General features: G+C 41.7%; 1 protein-coding gene across 1 annotated transcript; it reads left to right on the forward strand.

Moving 5' to 3' along the window:
* The first annotated feature begins 1,819 nt into the window (after positions 1-1,819).
* Positions 1,820-6,644, forward strand: RBP7 (retinol binding protein 7). The gene is made up of 4 exons (XM_024210606.2): positions 1,820-2,023; positions 2,923-3,101; positions 3,432-3,533; positions 6,376-6,644. The coding sequence occupies exons 1-4, from the start codon at positions 1,951-1,953 to the stop codon at positions 6,424-6,426; spliced, it is 405 nt and encodes a 134-aa protein (XP_024066374.1). The 5' UTR covers positions 1,820-1,950; the 3' UTR covers positions 6,427-6,644.
* Positions 6,645-18,520: the final 11,876 nt, after the last annotated feature.

Raw genomic sequence — 18,520 nt, forward strand, 5'->3', positions numbered from 1 at the left:
GATGAGGAAACTGAGGCAGAACAGTTAAAATGATCTGACTTTCCCATACACACATCTTTGGTGAACTCTGGAGCTCCTAGCCTCATGCTTAATCCACTAGTGATTACTAGACTGGAGTTTCTCAACCAATAGGCTGCGACCCTCAGGGGGAAGTAGGAGGAGTTGCAAGATGTTGTAATAAAAATTTAAATCTAAAGTAAAGAAAATCTTGCTCCCTATACAGCCCTATTCTTCAAGGTCAAGCAGTCTCCAAACACACACAAATAATATAGGCTTATTGTTATAATTCATATGTTTTATACTCATAGTAAATGTAAGGTGGTCATGAACATTTTTTTGCTTTGAATAAGAAGCTGATAACCTGAAAAGAAACACTGTGCTAGACCATACTGCCTCCTGGCTTTTATTTATATACACAATGGATAAAGGTCACTTCACAACAGAAAAATAAAGGAATCAAAATATTGGAATCACCTCAATTCCACATGTAAAAGGGGTAAGGGCTTCTGTCATCTTCATTCTCCCAAGGTCAGTCAATTACTACATGCCTGGACTCACATTCCCCTTTCCATGCAGAAAGACTTGCTTAGCAGAATACTGATTACTTTAGCTACTGAAAAAGGTAAAGTCCCACCACCTAAGGATAAAGGATTCCTTGCACTCTACCCCTCTTCCTCCACTTGAAGACAGGAAATTCTCTACTGAAATCACCCTCTGCTCTGATCCTTATGTTCTGTGCCTCCATATGTGGCATTTGATGTAGCATCACAGGGATGAATTGTTCAACATATCCATGTTACCATGTGCATTCCCTTTACTTGATCAGGCTTTGTATGTATTAAAGAACTAGCAGGTCATGTCTTCTGTCTATATAGAAGACAGCACTTTATACTTTTATTATTAATTATTGTTATTATTTCTGAGGGTTTAAAAGTGTTTTTCAAATATGGACATTACTATTCACATTTCACATATGGGGAAACTGAGGCACGGTTACAAAGAAATTCAGTGACAGAGTTGTGAATTAAATCTAGGTCTCTCAACTCCCAGTCTCTTGCTCTGACTACTAGACCCACTACCCATCTGACAATGTTCCCAGACTGAGGACAGGGAAGGATTTGAGCAAGAAAAGTGGCGATCAAAGCTACTGCAATCACTGTGCACTCTGGCAACACAGCTGGATTCCAGGTTGTCTTGGACATAATTCACAGCATAAAAAGACCTCAGAACACAGAAGAGGAAACTGAGAAACACAGAGGTTACATGATCAAGGTCATTCACTGTAGAGCCAAGAATCAGAATCAGATTTCAGTTTTTTTGCTCTAACCACTACACTATACTGCCTTCTATTCCCATCCAGACATCCACGAAAGGAATTAATATAATTCTTCTGTCATAATTCAGAAACAAGATGAATGTGCACTGTAGTTTCTAATACTGTAGCATGGAGGTCACCTTCCTCCCCAACAAAAGGTCATGCACAGCATTAGGATCAGTCCTTTGTGCCTCTGTTAGCACGTCATATTTATAATAAGGAGATTAACTTTCCCCAGACTCATGCAGGTTTCCAATCTAGGAGCCTGGGTCTGATGCACCTGCACTGGCCCTCACTTACTAACTACGAAATCTGTCCCTGATTCCCCTCTTTAACTGTGTGACCATGAAGAGGTTAAACTATTCACTTGTTTCCCCACTGTGACTCATGGGTCAGTAACATTTGCTCCACACAAAGATTTCAGACAGTGTGAATCCCAGCTGAAGCTAATTGTACTTCCACCCCCTCTTCCACTTCTTGGTTGGCCAGTGGCACATTCCCACGAGCAAGGCTGTCAGCTGTAACCCCTCCCACAATTCCCCTCATATAGGGCCTAGCTGGTAGATACCCTCTCAGTCCTTTCTGTCTGGTCAGTGTGCACTTTCCTTTGGGGTTTTTGCTGTAGCAGCCTAGCCATGCCTGTGGATTTCAGCGGTACCTGGAACCTCATGAGCAGTGACAACTTTGAAGGTTACATGCTGGCTTTGGGTAGGTGAAAATTATAGAATTCTATGCCTAGGGGTTTGAACTCTGCTAAAATCTAGGGGTGGTTGAAGTTTTCCTTCTTGGGGTGGGGGGGAGGGGGCAATTATTGTCTCCTTACAGGAGGACCTGATTTCCCCCTTCTTTCCTCCCCATAGGCAAGAAAAGGACTATTCCCTCACTTGCCTGCCTGATCAGTGTATGGTGTGGGATACAATGTAACTAATCACTAGTATGCTGTTACTTTCAGGAGTCCTTGGTCCCTGTAGTGAAGTTTGATATCTGTCCTTGGTTGGTGCCTTTCTCATGGTGTGTGTGTGTGTGTGTGTGTGTGTGCGTGCACCAATAACATGGAGAGCTCTGTACCCCACAGTTAGGAAGCTCTAAGACCAAATTCTGATTTTTTTTTTTTTTTTTTTATTACACATGCATATCTCATCTGATGTCAACTTTATCTGGGTCAGCATAACTAAGTACAGGCCAAACTTTACCTTCACTTCCACCACAGCAGTAGCATCCATCAGGTTGTACTAATACAGCAGAAGTCAATATAGTAAACACCTGTGCCAGCACTGGCACACTACTATGACTGGCCAATAGTGTAAGGTGACCCATCTAGTTGAGAGAGACTCTCCTGTACCAGGCTAATCAAATCCCAGCAACTTATCTTGGGAGTTGCAGTCCCATGCTTGTGAGTAAAATACTAGGTAGAAACATTGTTGAAGAAAACTGCCTGAGAGAAGGGGGCCTTTCATGTGTGGCTCTATGTCAGAGGTACTAGCAGCACCCAAACCTGGATTGGCTCTGGGAAGCACTCTTGTGGGCAGCACTGATTACAGTGTAGCCTGGGTCTTGTAGGCTGGCAAGTACCAAAAAAAATGTATGATGTTAATCTCTCTCCTAAGGTATTGACTTTGCAACTCGCAAGATAGCAAAAATGCTGAAGCCACAGAAGGTGATTGAACAGGAAGGTGATTCATTCTCCATTCAAACCACCAGCACTTTCAGAAGTTACTTTGTCCAATTCAAAATTGGAGAGGAGTTTGAGGAAGACAATAAAGGTCTAGATCATAGAAAATGCAAGGTAAAAAAAGCTGTACCTGCTCAAATCACCAGGCAAAAATCCACCAAACTGCTTCAACTGATCAATGATGAATTGTTAGTGTTAGGACCTAAATTTTGTCCTCAAACTCTTAAAGAAGGAACCCTCAAGTTTCTTGGGAGGTGGGGATAGGGACTGCTTATTTACTCCATGGCATACATGTGAGATTTAAGGTAGTCCACTTTCTACAGAGCATGATGTAGAAGCACTAACTGTGGGGAGCAACTTACCCTGGTAAGGGAGAGGGGCTACAAGAATGTGATGTAAGACTAAAGTTAAGTGTGTGTGTCTGTGTCTCTCTCTCACATGCAGAGTGTGGTTACCTGGGACAACGACAAGCTTGTTTGTGTCCAGACTGGAGACAAGAACAACAGGGGCTGGACTCATTGGATTGAAGGAGATCAGCTATATCTGGTATTCAGTTGTATTCCGATTTTGAATTAGCCATCATGCAGAGTCATGAAGTTATCGGGCTCTATACTGCTTTGGTTTGGGTTAACTGGTATGTTCCCATGCAATTCTCTGTGCAGTGGATGCTAGGGCCTACTAACATAAACATGACCAGGAAAGGAAGAATCTATATATGTGTGGTTGGTACGGAGGGCAAGGACTCTATCTTTGGGAGAAGAGACTTTTCTCCTGTAGTAGACTTCTGAAATGGCTTGGAAGCATTTCAGTATCAAAATATCTGACTTGTTTTCTGTCTCAATCTTGTACCTGGGCTTGGCATTCCTGAACTTCCTCTAGAGTTGGGACTCTTGTCTCTCCACCCTATTGTTTGAGTGTCTCTCTCTGGGTATTGCAACAGGGACAAAAGACTACTTGGAACATAACACTAAATATTAAAAGCTACTAGACTCCCTGCTTTAAGCATTGCAAGAAGGATACATGAGCCTTGGAAGAGAAATGTATGTAAACTTCCACCCTCTTCACTTGCTCCATTAGTTCTCAGGGTAGTATTCTCTCTTCTCCTTCCCTCCCTTCCCCCCCCTCCCCCATTCCTCCAAAAGACCGAGTGACCTCTGCAAGATAATTGTCTGGCATGAGGTGGCCAACCTTAGCCTGAGAATTTACCAATGTACATTGCCAAAGAGCCACAGTAATAAATCAAAAACAACAAGGAGTCTGGTGGCACCTTAAAGACTAACAGATTTATTTGGGCATAAGCTTTCATGGGTAAAAACCTCACTTCTTCGGATGCATAGATACAGACTAACACGGCTACCCCCTGATACTTGAGTAATAAATCAGTAGCCCCCAATCAGCTTCCCCCCATTCCTAGTGCCTCCCACCCACAGCAGCCCTGCCAATCAGTGCTTCCCCATACCTCCTGATCAGCTGTTTTGTGGCATGCAGGAGGCTTGGGGGGGGAGGGCTTGAACAGTGAGCACCCCTGGCACATTGGAAAGCTGGCACCTGTAGCTCCAGCCTCAGTGGGTGCCTATATAAGGAGCCGTGTATTAATGTCTGAAGAGCCACAGGTTGGCCACCCCTGCATTAGATGAACCTGTAAAACAGGAATCCCTCTGCGGGGGGCAGCCATTGAAGAGAATGCAGGGGACTCAGAAGAAATACAGCCAAGCCCTCTGAGCCAAGTTTACGTTCAGAAAAGAGCTGTGGGGGTAGGTGAAAAGAGTGGGCCAAAACCCAGGAAAGGGATAGCAGTGATAGTGAGAAATTCCTACTCTACCTGTGGCACTTATGTGGCCCCATCACCATGGTATTGGAGTGCCTCACATCACAGCCCTGCAGTCAGGTAAAGCAGTGCTGTTATTCCCATTGTACAGATGAGGCACTGAGAAACACACTAGAGTGTCCAGGTGCCCCAATTTTTATAGGGTCCATCCTGATATTTGGGGCTTTGTCTTATATAGGTGCCTATTAACCTCCACCCTGTCCCAATTTTTCAGACTTGCTGTCTGGTCACCCTAGGACACAGACTAAAGGCCAGATTTTCAAAGGCACCTAGCAGGGAAAATATTATCCCTGAGCCAATACATATATGATGTGTAACTCTGGGTAAGACGGCTCAGATATTTAAGTATGAAGTGTACAGTTGTTGACCTGACGTTCACTGTCATGTTAATATCTGCGTGGAGGCACTGATGGCAATAGTTTTTTGATTTGACCTCCAACTCTTTCAAGAGGAAGAGCTGTCCAGCGTTCCTGTGCTGTTTTCCTTTCCTGTGTGCAGTGGCCCTGAGACCTCAAGTATCAATTTTTTTTCCCCCTCAACTTAAAATGTGGAGTTTTCTTGGTGTTTGGTTTTAAATATTCTCCTGTGAAAACTGCAACTGAAGAACTGTAGTGTTTAAGACCCTTCTGGAAAGTAACTAGCCTCTAAACAGAAGGCAGTGTTGCCAAATCTCATGATTATTATCCTTAAAGCTCCAGCTCCTGGGGTCAAGTGGCTATGTGATGACTTCATCCTTCATTCTTAAAGAAGCTAAGTTTCTAGCTCTTGTGGCTGTGGGAGACAGCTTCAAAATGTGACCCCCAGTGCACTATAAAGGCTCAAAGCGGAATATAAATAAAAACACCAAATCTATTTTACATTTTTCTTAAAGCCAATCATGATTTTTGGTGAGGCTGATTCATTTTTTTTTTTTAAACTTGGTTGGCAATACTATGAAAATGACTAGACCGTGTCAGTTTCACTCCTGTTTAAAGTCCATTTCTAGTCTTATTTGTAGTAGGTAACACCCCTAGAGCCCCAGGCAGCTGCAGCATAAATGCATTGGGGGACTTGCCCTAGTACAGGGGTGGGAAAACTACAGCCCACATCTGGCCTGCCAGCCATTTTAATCTGGCCCTCAAGCTCCCACTGGTGAGCAGGGTCTAGGGCTTATCCTGCTCCAGCTGGGGAGCAGGGATGGGGGTCGCTCCACACAGCTCCCGGAAGCAATGGCATGGCCCCCCGCTGGCTTCCATGTGAAGGGGCAGAATGAAGTGGGGATGACTAGCACTGAGCATGAATAGCTGCATGTGGGGCATCTTGCACTTGCACTGCAATTCAAAAGTAGCTGGTGTACTCTTGTTCTGGAATCCCGCTTGCCACAACCCACCGTAGAGCACAGTGTAAGCCACAACTTGTGTGGGTACTAGTTGCAGACTAGCAGCAAGGGCACAAGCTCTACAAGACGCTCACCATTGTAAAGGACTTGCTGTAAGCCAATTCAACTTCACAAGTACCTAACTGTCAGGTTGACTGTTGCTACACAAGTTAAATAACATATTTGTTCTCCCTTCTTGTTAGGAGCTCCGCTGTGAGGACCAAGTATGCAAACAGGTTTACAAGAGAGCTTGATTTAGTCCAGCCTTGACTGACCCTTGAAAAACACATCTGTACAGAGCAGACCTCATGGAACTTATTTCTTCATGAACATGGGTTTCTACACGATATCTGTAGGTCAACACTAAGCATCTCTTGATCAGGCATGTCTATCTCTTTTTGTACTTGCTCAGTATGTATTCTGATCAAGAGAAGATGTAACTGCTTGCACTAGCGTTGCAGTTCTGCTCTTGTTAATAAACACTTGAAAACAATCCTGACTTGTACTGCTGTCATTTGGGGGTGTAAGAAAGGGAGACTGTCAGGTAACTCAAGCCCCATCTAACCCTCAGAACTATGCCAGCATCCCCACAGCCCTCTAGAAGAGTCTCCTATGAATTCAAAAGGTCAAGATAATATCAAATCACCAGTTATATTAGGAAGGCCTAATTTCTATGGCCTTATACCACCTGTGGCAGTGCAGAGGGTCCAGATAATAGCTCATGTCATTGAGGCAGCCATTTCAGTTACTTCTCTAGAAGTACTTGCACTCCTCAAAGGAGGTTGAACAATGACCTGAAAGGAACAAAACTACTTAATTGTATGCAAGAGTGGTAGACTAAAGTAATCCTCATTTTGGCTACTCAAACATCAAACAATAGTCAGAATAGAATATTGTAGACATCAGTAAAGACCTAATGTCTTGACTTAAACTACTGACATGAAAGGAAGTGGACTAGGTTCCGCTTTTACTTACTAGCTGTCCTTATAGTGATGAAGAGCCATGTCTGGATTAGTATACCTTCATACAGGTAACATAGGATCTCATTCTCAAGGTTTTGACTCAATAATAGCCTATTCATGGAGGTTTTCAATTGCACCCTTCCAGTTGAGACAATGAGGAACAGAATCCAAATGAACTAACTACTTTTGACTTGCTGTGTTGATCCCAAGATATCAGAATCTCTTTAGCCAATAGAATTTGGTCCAATAAATTACTTCATCTACATTCTCATCAAAAGCAGCAGAAGCTCTTTTATTTAAACAAACTAGCACATGAGGATTTTTTTCCCCTTCCCTCTGAGATGACAAACCTCCCCTTTGACTTGCTCAACAAAAATAAGTGAGCTTGCATCATGTGGTAGTGACAGCAGGTGATTTGCCTTTCAGGTATTCTTAGACATGAATATAGTTTAAATATTATATAGAAACTAACAGCCAAAACTCAAAGCTATCTTACTACTACAACTTGCACTCTTCAGGAACACGTGGACCTCCTACAACATTGATGCTATAATACTTAAGCTCCTTTACTCTAGTTTCTTACTTGCCTATTAAAAATAGGCTTAAGAACCAACTCTTTCCTCTTCTGACACACTCAACAATTGTGATGTCAAATAACTTATTCAGCTAATAAGTCTAGGGCAGGACTTATTGCAGGTAGTGTTAACAGCTATTCAGGACTCTGAAATCTCATTTGAATACTAGAAACAAAAATAGCTGTGGTAAAGATCAAAGCTTTAGTTAACCTTGAACTGCAGGGTTTCTGCAGCATCCCTAAATGCAAATTTTTAAAAGGAGGATCACAACACTTTCATGTTCAAATCAATGCAATCAGTCCAGTAAAAATTTATATCATCAGATTGGTGGTATTCTACTGCAGGAGTAGAATTACCATATTGAATTGTTTATACTGAAAACACCATTGCATTGTGTGGTTTAAAAAAAAAAAATATTGTTGGCAATGGAAAGCTGCAGGTTTTGGCAATTAGGAAGACCAGTGGGGGTATTTGCCACCTGGGGAGACATGAGTGGCAGACTGAGACTGAAAATACAGCACAGATTAGTCAGTTCCTGAAGGGTTGCCCTTACAACCACTAAAGTTAGACATAATTTTCAAGAACATAAATTCTGCTGCCCTGGGATGGGATGGATTTTATAGCTGCAGACTACATGGAGACTTAATTAGGAATAAGTATTTTAAGAGTATTAGTTCTAGTTGACTAATGTAGAAGATCTAAGATTAAAGTAAATATTTGGGCTGTGATGAATTGCAGTTAACTTATACAATTAATTTAAAAATTAATCACACTGTTAAACAGTAGAACACCTATTGAATATTTTGGTGGTTTTTCTACTTTTTCATATATATTGTATTCTAATTGAAATCAGTGTGTTTATTACAAATATTTGCACTGTAACAATGAAACAAAAGAAATATTTTTGAATTCACCTCATACAATACTGTAGTGCAATCTTTGTTGTGAAAGTGCAACTTACAAATATAGATTTTTTTTTTTGTCACATAACTGCACTCAAAAACAAAACAATGAAACTTCAAAGCCTACAAGTCCACTCAGTCCTACTTCTTTTACAACCAATCACTAAGAGAAACAAGTTTGTTTAAATTTACAGGAGATAATGTTATCCTCTACTTATTTACAATGTCACCAAACAGTGAGAACAGGCATTTGCATGGTGGCACTTTTGTAGCTGGCATTGCAACGTATTTACATGCCAGATATACTAAACATTTGTATGCCCCTTCATGCTTCCATGTTGATGATGCTTGTTTTTAAAAAACAAAAACCAAAAAAAAATGCAATTCTCCCCCAAGAAGTTCAATGTTCCCTGCTGTTTTATCCACATTCTTCCATATATTATGTTATAGCAGTCTCAGATGATGACCAACACATGTTGTTCATTTTAAGAACACATTCGCTGCAGATTTGACAAAATGCAAAGAAGGTACTAATGTGAGATTTGTAAAGATCGCAACAGCGCTCAATCCAGGGTTTAAGAATCTGAAGTGCCTTCCAAAATCTGACAGGGATGAAGTGTGAAACATGCTTTCAGAAATCTTAAAAGAGCAATGCTCCAATGTGGAAATTACAGAACCTGAACCACCAAAAAAGAAAATCAACCTTCTTCTGGTGGTATCTGACTCAGATAATGAAAATGAACATGCATCAGTCCACGCTGTTATGGATTGTTATCGAGCAGAACCCGTCATCAGCCTGGATGCATGTCCCCTGGAAGGGTGGTTGAAGCATGAAGGGACGTCTGAATCTTTAGCGCATCTGGCACGTAAATATCTTGTGACGTTAGTGCCATGAGAATGCCTGTTCTCACTTTCAGGTAACATTTTAAACAAGAAGCAGGCAGCGTTATCTCCTGCAAATGTAAACAAACTTGTTTGTCTGAGGGATTCGCTGAATAAGAAGTAGGACTGAGTGGACTTGTAGGCTCTAAAATTTTACACTGCTTTATTTTTGAATGAAGTTTTTTTTTTTTTAAATAATTCTACATTTGTAAGTTCAACTTTCATGATAAAGAGATTGCACTACAATACTTGTATTAGGTGAAGTGAAAAATACTTTCTTTTGGGGTTTTTTACAGTGCAAATACTTGTAATCAAAAATAAATATAAAGTGAGCACTGTACACTTTGTATTCTGTGTTGTAATCAAAATCAATATATTTGAAAATGTAGAAAACATCTAAAAATGTTTAAAGAAATGGTATTCTATTTAATTGCATGATTAATCATCATTGTTTTAATTGCTTGACAGCCCTAGTAAATATTTATAACTAGCTAATGGTGGGTGTACATAATTACAAGTGACAAAGCAACAGCATATATTGCACTGGATTTCTGCTTATATTACTTTAGTGACTCAAATAGTTAAGACATCCTGTCTGAATCCAGACCTATCCAAAGACCCCAATCTTTCTACAAGGGAGCTGATTATTTGATCAGCATGACTAAGAACTCTGAACAAGGAGCTTTAGACTAAACCAACCTACAGTCCAGGGAATTAAATTCTATATTTGCAATATAGTTTCTCCATTCTCCAAATGGTGGTACTGGAAAAGGATTTTTACAATAGGTGAGCCACTTTGATGGCTATTATGAAGAGGGGTCCAACGAACATCCGAACTGTTTTCAGCTTGCAAAGTAATTGAAAGAGAGTTTTCAGGCTAGAACTGTACTTGACATTTTCTTACTCAACAGCTCTGCTCCTGATGTGTTTTCAGACACATCGTGTCTCTTAGCTCACTATATTAACAAAAGACTTTCTTTTTAGTGGCACAGAGACAGAACAGCTACTGCAGAGTAAGCTTGATTGTGTTCTGGCTTATGTATCAACAGAATTGTTAACTAAATCATAAGTGGAGGGCTAACTTGTTTCCTAGGTTACAGATGGACCAGGAAAAATGGGTTGCAGAGGCATCACTTAAGACATAATTTAGTTGGTAGAGTTATTACTTATGCTGTCACATAAGCAGAAAAGAACTATCACTCTAAGTTGAGTAGGGTAGATAGAAAAAAACATTGTTTACATATAACATCAGCAAATTTAGGATCTGGCATCCTTGAGAGAGAACATACATGGTACAAAACCATTTTCTTGGTCACCTTTTTCAAATATCTACACTCTGAGTGTGCCAAAGAGTGGTGGGCAAAACTTTTCTTGAAGACCTTGAGACTTTCCTTTTTACAGTGACAGACACAATAAAAGTTTGTTACAGTGTATATGATGTAGTTTGAAACAGAAACAATTACATGGAATTGTTTCCCATTGAGGATGGTCCTTTTCAACTGGCAATCAAAACAAGGAAAAGTGCACTACTATTCAATATGTGGTAAAGACAGCAAAATTAGTCAACTGATGCAGCATAGAGTAGGAGGAAGTCTGAGATTTTATTGATAGTGTTGGATACATGAGACAAAACTCTCCTTCCCATTTTAGTTAGGTTGATGTGATTAGCTTTAGTGTACATTTGTTTTCCCTAAAGGATCTGCCTAAACCTCTCTCTCAAGCGGAAAAACAAGTATAATAAAAATCCTGCCATGTAGCTGACAAAACCTGATACATCTTCCTATTGCTGAGCTACAATTGCTTTCATTTGATTTAAAAAAGACACTGATTCAAAGTCAAGATAAGTCACCATTACGCTAATTCAGTGTGGGTTAAACTTCAAAGCAGTGAACTAGCTCTGTCACATCCAGTAAGCAACTCATATGAATGGAAATAAGAGGTTGCAAGTCACCCTGGATTCCCTACTCCACTAGGTGGCATCTTTGCAACATGCGGAATCTTCCTCAAAAGGCTTTGGTTTGCATTAGGATTTTTTTTTTAAAGCAACACAATACTAATAATAAACCGCACAGACTGTCAGCTTCAAAGTCATTATGTAAGAGGATTCTGATATTGCATTCTTGAGAATATTTTTGGTGCACAGACCTCCTCACCCCCGTAAGATTCCCAGGTGGCAAAGTACTACTATCAGAAAGTTCGTATTGGCAGAATCAGGCCTTGTGCGGTGAAGCACCATTGTTGGGAAGCTGTTACTATTGAATATACCAAAGAGCCCTCATCCAAGACAGCTAGGGGCGCTCCCATTACTACAGGCTCTCTTAGAAATGTTATTTAGCCAGTGTTGCAATCAGATATATGCTGCTGTGCAGAAGCTCAAACTGGGATACTCATGAGAGGATTGAGAGCTCTCGTGCACATTCTAGACATTAGGAAATTATTGGTTAGCAACAAAAACAGAACTGCCTAACCAGATTGTACTTTTTCAGCAACATGCCAGCTGACTGAAGAGCCTTTAGATACAAAATTCAGCAGCTTGAGTCACTATGTGAAAAGAGAAAGGAAATAGTTTTACTCTCAAACAGACTAGGAAAGAGATAAACTGTAAATAAATTAGGACACTATAAACTAGTCTACACTGTTCCTGCATGTTTTCTTTGCAATGGGAGAGGTGTGTTGTTGAGCTCTAGGAGCCAAGGGCAGGAGAAAAATCCCAAGGGAACATAAGAACGACCATACTGGGTCAGATCAATGGTCCATCTAGCCCAATATCCTGTCTCTGACAAAGGACAGTGCCAGATGTTTCTGACAATTCAAGGGCCACCCAGAGCATGGGTTTGCATCCCTGACTATCTTGGCTAACAACCATTGATGGACCTATCCTCCATGAACTTCTCTAATTTTCTTTTGAACCTAGTTATATTTTTGGCCTTCACAACATCCCCTGTAAATGAGTTCCACAGGTTGACGGTGCGTTGTGTGAAGAAGTACTTTCTTATGTTTGTTTTAAATCTGCTGCCTATTGATATCATTGGGTGATTCCTGTTCTTATGTTATGGGAAGGGGTAAATAACACTTACTTATTCACTTTCTCCACACAATTAATTATTTTATAGACCTCTATCATATCCCCCTTTAGTCATCTCTTTTTTAAGCTGAACAGTCCCAACCTTTTTCATCTCTCCTCATACTGAATTTGTTCCATGCCGTTAATTTTTGTTGCCCTCTCTGTGTCTTTTCTGATTCTAATATACTTTTTTAAGATGGGGCAACCAGAACTGCACGCACTATTCAAGCTGTGGGGGTAGTATGGGTTTATATAATGGCACAATGATATTTTCTGTTTTATGTATTCGTTTCCTAATGGTTCCTAACATTCTGTTAGCTTTTTTGACTGCCGCTAGACATTGAGCAAATATTTTCAGAGAACTATCCAGCATCTCTTTCTTGAGTTGTAACAGCTAATTTGGAACCCATCATTTTGTATGTATAGTTGAGATTATTTTTTCCAATGTGTATTACTCAGCACTGAATTTCATCTGCCATTTTGTCACCCAGTTTTGTGAGATCCCTTTGTAACTCTTTGCAGTCAGCTTTGGATTTAACTATTTTGAGTAATTTTGTAGAGTCTGCAAATTTTGCCACTTCACTGTTCACCCTCTGTTCCAGATCATTTATGAATATGTTGAACAGCACAGGTCGCAGTACACAATCTATTTACCTTCTCTCCATTGTGAAAATATTAGAAAAGTCTCTTTTGTAGGCACAGTAGATCATTTAGATTTTCTGACTGCCATTTTGGTGATGAAATTTTTCTCTTTTTGCAGCAGTCGTTCAAAAATAATTGCAAAGCGGATACAAAATTTTCACAACAGCCCCAAGACAGAGACAGCTTCTAAGCCAGTGCCGTATCTGACCACTGTATGATTTCCACATACACCAATCACATACGGATATGTGAAGATAAGGTCCCCGCCCATCAGAGCTTGCAATGAAAACAGACCATCTAAAAACAAAGGGACAGTAATTTAACACTTCACTGTGCAGAGGGCTAGGGTTCATACACTTTGTAAACCCTTCCTAGGATGAGGAGGTGCAGAAAGGAAGCAATGTTGAGCATGGCATACAGAACTGTAGAAAGTCTTCTTCACTGGACTCAGTTTGCTTCAAGTGATATTAATACAAGCAAACCAAAGAAGAACAGGTAACTTTTTTCCCTGCCATTTTTAGGAGTGTCCTTTGGGTTAATTCTTACTGTGTCTTCAAAAACAGCTATCACAAGTACAACCAGCAATGTTAAATTTGTGCAGAGATGGGATAATCCATTGCCCCTTACTTATTTTCCAACATGCTTTACATACTATTATGTAAAATGTTGCTAACATTGAGGTGGCTTTACAGACCAGCATACGAACAAACTGTCAAGTGAAATCAGGTAAAACAACTAGAGGTCTGACTGCAGTTCTTCAAGAAAACATCCCTAAAAGGAAAATTTGAAAGATTAAGATTTTTCCTGGAGGAAAAATACAAAAGGCATCATGAAAAACATAATCCAAAGGAGAAAAGGGGATATAGGATTAAGCAGCATCCATGACCAATAACTACATGAAGATAATGATTGGCACAAAGATCCCACAAAAAGGGCAGCAGAAAATACAGTAAATCAGGGATTCTCAAACTGGGGGTCAGGACCCCTCAGGGGATCCCAAGGTTATTACATGGGGAGTCGTGAGCTGTCAACCTCCACCCCAAGCCCTGCTTGCCTTCAGCATGTATAATGGTGTTACATATATAAAAAAGTGTGTTTAATTTATTGGGGGGGGGGGGGTCGTATGCAGAGGCTTGCTGTGTGAAAGGGGTCGCCAGTAAAAAAGTTGGAGACCCACTGCAATCAATAGATATTCCTTTCTAAAAAAAAAAAAATGCTGAATGAAGACCAATAAACCAATTCTGAATGAGATATAATACAACATACTCATTGAGTTATAGACCCAACCTTACAACTGTAAGGTTCTCTATTTCAAGGTAACCCCTGGTATTACACTATTGGGCATTAGCACTTGACTTCCACTGGCATACATCATCCCTTTTCCTACCATAGTTAGTAATACACTCTTGAACATAACCACTAAGAGCCCTGGATAGCAAAAGCAAGTTCCAACTCTAGAAGGTATGTCAATCTATATAATAAAGTTATTAAGATAATAAATGTCACTTAGATATTATGATGATGTAGTAGCTAATCAGATTATATACATAAAGACTAGAGACTGAGATCCAGCTGTAGCTTTGCCGTAACGCAGTCCTTGACTGACTTCCTGAGTTTAGTCTTCAGGTTGTCAGTGGTGGCTCTTAAAAGATGATCTAGGCATTTCCTAAAGAAAGCAGTTTCCATGGAGAAACACCTTTCTTAAACATTCTTAAAATAAGTCAAGTTAGGGAATGATGGAATTGGACTGCAGGTGCAGCATTGGGATGGCATGATATCTGAAAAAAATTCTAGGATTTCTTTCAATTTTCAGCAACTTTTTATTGTTTTGAAATTTATTTATAGTGCTCATGTAATATGCACTCTTGCTAAATTCTATTTTATGTCCATGTAGCCCAACTTGCTTTTGTCTCAGGAGGTTCCTGTTGTCCTCCTTTTATAAGCTTCTGTCATCAGTTGACTCAGGCTAGGCTGCTACAAGCAGCTTTCTATTAAGAGCCTTGGTAACAGTGACTGTGCAACCTGCAGACAATGTCAGCGCAAAGATACAAACTCCCTGTCTTCTGTCCTCTTCAAAAAGAGCTGGGTTTCTTTTTTTCTTTTTTAAATCCTCTTTTCCACCCAAATAGATTAGGAAAGTAATGACTGATCTTAGCTAGAGAGCTGAAAATGAACACACAGTCTCCCAGTGTAGAGACAGACCTTGAGTGATTTGTTCTCATTATAATGCATGATTATTCAAATACAAAGCCAGGAAAAATAAAAAAGATTGGGGAAAATGGGGATGTCTTCTATGGTGATACTAAAAGCCCCATTAAAGGACTGAATGGAGAGACTAGCTACAAGTAGATGAGAATATGTAAATTTTTATTCTTACACAAGGGAAAAAGATCAGGGACAGCCACTGAAAGGTCTATTCAGGCCAGGTCTACATTACAACTTACTTTGGTTTAACTTAGGTCGCTCAGGGATGTGAATAAGCCATCCCCCTGAGTGACGTAAGTTACACCGACATAAGCGCCGGTGTGGACAGCGCTATGACACAGCTTCTCTCGCCCATATAGCTACTGCCTTTCACAGAGGTGGATTTATTATGCTCATGGGAGAGCTCTCTCCCATTGGCAAAGAGCGTCTTCACCAGATGTGCTACAGTGGTGCAGCTGCACTGATGTAGCACTTGTAGTGTAGACTAGCCCATATTTAAGAAGGAAAACTGAAAGGGGATTACTAGGAAACAACTCAGGGCCCCTTGACAGGTGGGGATTGCTGTTTCCAGCAATATTACAAAGTAGAGGTGGAGATGATTGTGTGCATATATATATATTTTACTATATGTTCATAAAACATCTCAAATTTAAATACTATATAATTTTAATATCAATGTATGCCTATACATATAACTCACTGATATGTTAATTTGAAACAAAGGCCACTTATCAGAAAGCTAGAAGTACGTTAATGGTATGGCCAGACCCACCAACAGCAATTTTGGGCCCCAGGGCAGAACAGTCAATGGGCCCCCATGCATGCACAATCCGTGCCCGCGCGGATGCAGTCCACCTGACATTTGGGTGGTGCTGTGCCTGTGCTCTTCTGGCATGGCCAGGGCTTCCACATGCCCACCTGGTAGGGTTGCCAACTGTCTAATTGCACAAATCCAAAGACCCTTGCCCCGCCCCTTCCCTGAGACTCTGCCCCTGCCCCACCCCTTCTCTGAGGCCCCGCTCCCTGCTCACTCCATACTCCCTCCCTCTGTCGCTCACTCTCTTCCACCCTCACTCACTTTCACCAGGCTGAGACAGGGGGTTGGGATGCGTGAGGGGGGGCGGGGTGCAGGCTCTGGGAGGGAGTTTGGGTGCAGGAGGGGGTGAGGGGTTGGGCTCTGGAAGGAAGTTTGGGTGTGGGAGGGAGTGCGGGGCGTGGGCTCTGGGAGGGAGCTTGGGTGCAGGAGGGGTTGCGGGCTCGAAGGGAGTTTGGGTGTGGGAGGGGGTGAGGAGTCGGGCTCTGAGAGGGAGTTTGGGTGCGGGCTCTAGACTGGAGGGGGTGCAGGATGGGGCCAGGGGGTGCGGTGCTTACCTCGGGTGGCTCCCAAAAGCGACTGGCACATCCCTCTAGCAGCGGCTCCTAGGTGGGGAGCCCCAGAGAGTCTCTGCATACCACTGCCTGCAGGCACCGCCTCCACAGTTCCCATTGGCCGCAGTTCCTGGTCAATCAGAACTGCAGAGTTGGCGCTTGGGGCGGGGCAGTGCACGGAGATCCCCTGCCCTCCCCCAGGGGCCATAGGGCCATTCTGGCTGCTTCTGGGGGCGGCGTGGAGTGAGGGTGGGCAGGAAGCCTACCTTAGCTCTGCTGCGCTGCCGGCGGCAGTGGTCATGGCTGGTGGCCCCCCTGGCCCTTTTAAATTGCCCAGGCCCCTGGGCAATTGCCCCCTTTCTTCCCCTCCCCCTCCCCCCCACCCCCCGTCGGCGGGCCTGGGTATGCCTCTAAAGAAGTATCCCAGACAGAATGGTTAGTGGACATAGAATGGGGATTATTTTGATTTCATATAAAAGAGACGCTGCATAGACATGGCAAGACCATGATCCATGATATTCAATAGAAACTTTGCAGGCATTTGACATAAAGCAGAGGAAAAACCCTCACTAGGGTTTCAAGTTTATTTTACATTTTTATGCAATCAAAAACTTATAAATCACAAGACCCTGTTCACATTCTCTTTATGCAGTTTAAATCTGTAAACTCCAAAATAAGCCATACATAAACAAAGCAGATTTTCTGCCACTCTATCCTGGTTTTTAGACAGCAATCCCTTTTTTCTTTTCTCTCATAAAAGAGACCCAGTCCCATTTAAGGTTCTGAGCCTAAGTTAGCTCAACTGCACCTGATACCTCAACTGTGGGAGGCCCTCTCTCAGATGCGCTGTGGAAACCCCTGCTGGGATTTAACCCCAAGAGACCAATACCATTGTTTGGCTCAACATGACCGTCTCTTTGGAGCAACTCTGGGTTAGAATGCATCATGGCTAAGGGGCCTCTAAAGACTGTATCTGCCCCATTACTTTTCCTCAGAAGTTAGAGCAAGGGTTCTATTCTGGCTCCACTATTAATTCGCTGCATGATTGAGGACAAGTTGCTTCACCTATCTGTGCCTTAGTTTCCCCCCTCTGTACAATGGGGATAATTCACCTACCCAACTGGGGTGTCATAAGACTTATATAATTAGTTAATAGAAAAACACTGAGATAATGGAACAGAAAGTGAGCAATATTTAATCCTTTTCTTCCTCCTTTTGTTCACACCATAAAGCAGTCTAGAGAAGCGGGGGTCCATTTAAATGGCAATAAAAGGTTGAAAGGCCTTCATACAAACTCTGGAAACCTGACTATGGCATGGTAGTAACACTTATTGCTGACAGATTAACCTGAATGCAATTGTTCACTGTTACCATTCACTGCGGTATGAGGACCTGCTCCCAAGAAGTCAATGGCAAAACTTCCATTGATTTTTCCACGCACTGGACTTGCACCCCACAAGATCTGACCATGCTGAAATCAGACGCATGCCATTAGTTAAACAGATTTACTTCTAGTGAGGTTGTAGCATAGTTTTATTGACCCTCATAAGGAATGGGAATTTTTCTGATCAACACAAGGGCTGGAGGGAAAGCCACACAAACGCAGCAAAGCTGCTGCAGACCAAGGTAAATTTAACATGACACCAGTGATTACTGTCACAGGAAATATGTATTCAGCAACTGACACAGCAGGTCACCCAAAATAGGGAAGGGTGTGAAATGTTGCCCGGGTTTTGGAAGTTATTGAA

This window comes from Terrapene carolina, unplaced genomic scaffold (genome assembly GCF_002925995.2).
Source record: "Terrapene carolina triunguis isolate 2854851 unplaced genomic scaffold, T_m_triunguis-2.0 Scaffold714, whole genome shotgun sequence".
NCBI lineage: Eukaryota > Metazoa > Chordata > Testudines > Emydidae > Terrapene > Terrapene triunguis.